We start from the raw sequence: 5,632 nt of genomic DNA, 5'->3' as shown, positions 1-5,632 counted from the left end.
ATTCCCTTAACACCACTTTCCAAGTGTGCTGGCTTGAAATTCAGGACAAGTGTGACACCTACCTGTGAAAGCAGGGAACCATTTCCCTCTGCCCACCCGGCAGGCCGGGACAGAACGCTGAGCCAGAATTGACAATTCGGGCACTATTTGTGGTGACAGAATACTAATTTAATTCAATGAACCCAAAAGATCAATGCAAAATTCTGTTGGGGGTGGGGTAGTGGTGTCAGCCAAAGGGGGTGCCGGACAGTGATTTGAGAAGGACTTTCCCTGGTGAATATTTTCATACGCATTCCTCACATTAAGCCCCAAGTACCTTTGAAATAGTAATAAGGACTAAATCCGGCATAAAATCGAACTCATTAGCTAAGTTCACCAGCTGATTACTTTGCATAAAACACGACACTGATTGGAAGTAATTAGGTTAAGCGACGGTACTCGGGTAACTACACACTTTTCTCTCTCTTCTCCGGGGTGCCTTATTAGACGTACAATTTTGTTTTCTTCCCCACCCCCCGCCCCCACTCCTCGCCGTAAAAGGCTTTATTGGATCCTCTTTTCGGTTTTCCCGAATCAACCTTAATCCTTACCCAAATTTGGAGTTCTGGACAACACAAAGTTCTTGGGGCCTGAAGCCTATTTCGTTTATCTCTGGCATTCGACGCCAGTTCTAAATATTACTTGTACTCTTAAATTAAATACCCACTTTACAAGTTTCAGTTAGCACTTTTTTGTCACAGGCTATGGGAATTGTCTAGGTTTCAAAAAAAAAGTAATGAATGGCTTTGATTATGTTAAAATCTCTTTTAATTAAATATTTTGCATTTTACAAAGGCGACTGCAGTTTTTAAATCTAATAAGTATAACCTGTTTCCTTTCTTTAATAATACTTTAGCTCATACCCAGAAAAATCAATAGGTGTAAAAAATTAAATTAAACTTGTATTTTTAAACTATGAAACAGCTTGGGAAAACACAAATGTATATATTTATATTACAAAACAACATTAAATGCCTGTACAGGTGTCTTGATTTCATAATTTACTTCAAAGATATTGTATTATCAATTTAAATACAAAATGCTACATTAAATATACAGAATAAGATTTAATACAAATCCTTTTTTTTAAATTTTTTTTCTTTTCCGTTGGTTAAGACATTTTTGGTGGAGATGTTTACATTTTTATGCCAGTCATCTCCATAAACTATAAACTTTTGGATAGGAGGGTTTATTTTATTTTTCTCTCTTGGTGGTGGAAAAATAACTGCCAAGGCCATGTTTTAATAAATTAGAAAAGTCCGGGGCCGAAGCAGCCCGCGTTAAAAGTCGGACATACCTTTCTTCAGTTCAAAGGGAGAGTCTTTGCACAGGTCTAGCTGTGATTGGCTTCTGAGCATTTTCGTTTCTTTAGCCAAAGCGTCCGCTCGGTTCAACACGGTCTGGTTTAATCCATTGAAATGCGGACCAGGAGCTGGGGCAGGACTCGGCCCCGGCCCTGGGTGGCCATGCAGGTGGCCAAAGGAGCCATAGTTCGTGTAGCCGGGATAGAAAGGGGCAGTGTAATACAGAGGTCGGGACAGAACTGCACCGCCCGGGAATGGGCACTGAGCGGAGGGCGAACGCGCCGGGGAGGGCGACGACCGACTGCCTGCCAGGGTTTGCCCGGCTGTGGGCCCTTGCCCTGGGGGAGGGCCCTCACCACCTCCGCCGCCTCCTTCCTTGGACTTGTCCGAAGAGGTGGCGATCTCAGCTAATGACCACAGTTTAGGCTTGGCTAGTACAGCCTGCGGCGGCGAGTGAATAACCGAAGGCCCACTGGGGCCAGAGGGCAACTCTCCGGCTGGGTGTGGGGCTGGAGCTCCCGGGGGATAGTGCGGCGAGGGCTCCTCGCCCAGCCTTGCAACCGGGCCCGAGGGAGAAGGGCCGCCAGCCCTGGGACCCCCTGGGAGAGAGTCCAGCCGGCCCTCGTGGGACTCTTTAAAATCGGAGTCACTCAGGTTTCCTTCGGCCTCCTTGCTTGCGGGGGTATGGGGCCCCTCCAGCCTTTCGCATATAGGAGCCGCCTTCTGATCTCCCCCTGCCACAGAGGAACACAGAGTTAGGGACGCCTAAGCCCTCCCTCGGCCACCCCCGTCCACTACGCACTATTTCCCAGCTGAGCGCCCGGTTCAGTGACTGAAGGGTAGCAAGCACACTCGGCCAGATCCTCGGCCTTTCTGCCTTGCTCTTCTGGTATGCCCTAGTTCACCATGCTTCTTCTTATCCCGCCCTCCCCCTCCCAACCTCCCACGTTCCTCTTTTAGATGCTCTCTATTGACTCTCTTCTCTTTTCTGGTGAAGATAACTTCGAGTCCGCTAAGGTTTTCCACTCTCCCATACCTTTTCCAACCTCAGCCCAGGGCCCCATTACTTTGAGCCCACCAACCTGTTTCTGGGGCCTCGGCCTCCCCCTTATCTTCAGGCTTTTGTGGTTCATCCTCATCGTTCTTTTCCAGGTCGATGTTTTCTTCTTCTTCCTCGTCCTCGCTCCTGTTCCGTGGGGTCCAGGTCATCTTGTTCTCCTTCTTGAGGCGCCTCCGTGCGTTGGCGAACCAAGTGGAGACCTGAGTGAGGGTCATCTTGGTAATGATGGCCAACATGATCTTCTCACCTTTGGTGGGGTACGGGTTCTTGCGGTGCTCATTCAGCCAGGCCTTGAGCGTTGCCGTGGCGTCCCGGGTGGCGTTTTTCCGATAAGCTGGATCCCCATAGGGATACGACCCCAAGGGTGCAGCATAGGGGTGGTATCCTAGGGACCCCGCCATGCCCGGGGTGTGGTCGTAGGGTGAGCCCTGCGGAGGAGACAGTCAGGTATTTAGAGTACGGAACCAGAGCCTGGCAGGCGGTAGCTGTAGGACACAAAACGCCCTGTTTTGTTCGAGAAATAAGAACACTGGTTCCACTCTGGGACGGAGAATGGCAACAGGGGACAGCCCTCTGGCCTATTGTGGAACAAGGCTAATGGGCCTAGACCCTGAGGGAAGCAGGGTGGTGCCTCCCTCCATCTTACTCAAGGCCCCCAAGACAGCTGAGGCTCTAATTCTAGTTGCCCATAACCTCGGGGGGACTAAGGAGCAGTTCCTGGGGACAGCGTGGTGGTGTTGTGACACACTACAACCCCGTCTGCCTGAGCATTTCCGCCTTTCTTGCTCACGGACACTGCCACCTCATTCTTGACAAAACCCGGGGCAGAGGAGCTTAGACTCTGCAGAAGCCGAAGCCTTTCGCCTTCCTTCGAACTGTAAGACTGACAGGGTGGAGAGTTACTGCAGATATGCAGAAGGGAAATGAAAACTAAGAAAGGGAAAACCCAACGCTACTACAACCAAACAAAACAAGGACCACCAGCAGAAACCGAGGGCCGGTTTAGGAAAGTGCGCTGGTACCAAAAAATCCCGGTTGCACCGCAGCTCTACTGTCTTTTCGGAAATGTAATACCTCTAAATCGGATTGCAGAGATAGGATTACGGATTTGCAGTATTTTGGAGGACTAATTAAAGGCGAGGCAGAAGACATTTACATATGCTTATGATCTTTTTCCCCTGATTTTTTTTAAATTTAGGGTAAAGAAAAAGGATCGCCCGAAGCAAGGTATCCAATGTTTTAATTAAACGATGCACTTTAATTGTCGATTGCTGCGTTGCAGCTTACCCTGAAATCCCCTTTTTGCAAACTCAAGGCTTTCCCTTCCTACCCGAAGGACATCTTTTCTTCTCTGAGAAAGTACTTTGACAATTTTCTTAACACAAGGACTAGCTAGATCAAAACAGTTAAAGTTTGGAAGGAGACACTAACCACTTCATTTGTTCTGCGGAAACACAAGGGTAGCCTCGCCAGGCGAAGCCCTTTGCTTATACAGCGCCCCCCACCCTCAACCCAAGCCCAGCCCAGCCCAGCCACCCACAGACATAGAAAGACACAGCTTTCAGCCCAAGCCGCTCGCCAGGCAGCTGGGGCTGTTCCCCCCGTCGGTCTTACCACGTACGAAGTGAAGGCGGCTGCTGCTGCGGCAGCTGGGTCCGTGCCGTACTGGAGGTGAGAGTTGTAACCCGGGGAAGGAGCGGTAAAGGCGGTAGATCCAGCATAAGGAGAAAAAGCAGAGCCCGAGGAAGAGCGGCCAAGTTCATCGGTGCGAGGTCCCGAGATGACGCTGGTGCTGTAAGCCGGGCAGGAATAGAGAGCCAGGGAGGCAGACGGCTGGTACAAGTAGCCCTGAGGGTAGGACATGGCCAAACAGAGGCATACAGTGCCCGGTGCAGCCGCGGAATGGAACCCGGTCAGCCCCCTAGGAGCAGAGGTGCCGGGGCGGCTGGGCGCCCGGCACAAGCAGGGCGGGCGGCTAAGCACCTGGCCTCCGGGCTCTCCGCGGTTACAGCGGCTCCCTGCTCGCTCCCCGCGCCTGTAGGGCTAACGCTGCCGCTGCCTCTGCTCCTGCTGCGGCTCCTCGCTCTCAGGGTTTTTTCTTTTTCTTTCTTTCTTTTTTTCCTTTGGACTGGGGGGCTCTGCTTTTTGCTTCGCAAAGGTCCTGCCAAGATGCTAAGTTGGAAATTGAGGATTCTGACGCCTTCTACGCGCCCCGAAGCTCCTCCTTCCCGGGGTGTTGTCAATGGAAGGAATGGCAGGATCCTGCTGGGCGGCCGCAGCCAACCCGGCCGGCAGGAGCGCCTCTCCCTCTCCCTCTCTTCCTTTCCTTCTCCCTCTCAGGCTAGCTGGCTGGTTCCCTTGCCCCTCCCTCCTTCTGTCTCTCCCTCCCTTCTTCCCTCCCTCTTTTCCTCCCCCCTCTTCCCGCTCCCCTCCCCCCTTTCCCCTTGCTCCCTCTCAGTTGCAGACTCTAGCGCGCCGGCCCCTGGATGACAATCACATCCCAGCCGCGGCGATCAGCTCCAACTTTCTTCATTAGCTAACTACTGTTGGAGCCGTCACATTGCTGTGGATTTATCGCAGCCAGGATTGTCCTGGAACACAAGCCAATCCGTTTATGAAAAATAAGAAAGGAGATTGAATATTCGCTCATTTCCTCTGTTTTCTTTCCACAGTAAATAATTGAGCGGATAAATAAAGGAGATAAGATTCTAGGTGTGCAATTGACTGCATGGAGACCCCTGCCCTACCGAGGTTTCTTTCCCTACCACTTTAGGAAACCCGGACCAAGTCGGATAGGCGGAAACTACGAGACTGCTGTGTGGCCCGGAGAGGAGACTACAACAGTACTATTAAGGAAGTGTGGAGTGAACCCGGTCAGGTCCGGAGGAGGACTTGGCCAGCAGCAGGTGGGCAAGTAAGGGGCTCTTTGCATTTAACGCGTTTGTCTTCCGGGCTTTTCTCCACTCTACTGGGAATGCCAGAGGTGGGGCGGGGGTACCTAATGTTTCTCTCTCTCTCTCTCTCTCTCTCTCTCTCTCTCACACACACACACACTTTCTCTTCTCTCTCACACACACTCACGTACTCACATACACTCAGTCTCTCTTCTCTTTCACACGCACACACACACACATTGTCTTTTCTCACACAGTCTCTCTTTTCTCTCTCACACACAGCTACATGTACTCAGTCTTCTCTTTAACACACACACACCTCTATCACACACACT

General features: G+C 51.1%; 1 protein-coding gene across 1 annotated transcript; it reads right to left on the bottom strand.

Moving 5' to 3' along the window:
- Positions 1-1,023: 1,023 nt before the first annotated feature.
- IRX5 (iroquois homeobox 5) lies at positions 1,024-4,584 on the bottom strand. The gene is made up of 3 exons (XM_036752187.1): positions 4,018-4,584; positions 2,426-2,831; positions 1,024-2,077 (listed from the first exon to the last, which is right to left on the bottom strand). Exons 1-3 carry the CDS (start codon positions 4,264-4,266, stop codon positions 1,320-1,322), a joined length of 1,413 nt encoding a protein of 470 aa, XP_036608082.1. The 5' UTR covers positions 4,267-4,584; the 3' UTR covers positions 1,024-1,319.
- Between the last annotated feature and the right edge of the window lie 1,048 nt (positions 4,585-5,632).

The sequence above is a fragment of the Trichosurus vulpecula genome, chromosome 3 (assembly GCF_011100635.1).
Source record: "Trichosurus vulpecula isolate mTriVul1 chromosome 3, mTriVul1.pri, whole genome shotgun sequence".
In the NCBI taxonomy this organism is placed as follows: Eukaryota; Metazoa; Chordata; class Mammalia; order Diprotodontia; family Phalangeridae; genus Trichosurus; species Trichosurus vulpecula.
The sequence above is the reverse complement of the archived record's forward strand: the minus strand, read 5'-3'. Positions and strand labels throughout refer to the sequence as shown.

Coding starts and splice junctions, on each gene's coding strand:
- IRX5 (XM_036752187.1), bottom strand. CDS start 4,266: ATGTCCTACCCTCAGGGCTACTTGTACCAGCCGTCTGCCTCCCTGGCT. Junction 2,832..4,017: donor CCGCCTTCACTTCGTACGTG/GTAAGACCGACG, acceptor TCTCCTCCGCAG/GGCTCACCCTACGACCACAC. Junction 2,078..2,425: donor GGCCGAGGCCCCAGAAACAG/GTTGGTGGGCTC, acceptor CCTCTGTGGCAG/GGGGAGATCAGAAGGCGGCT.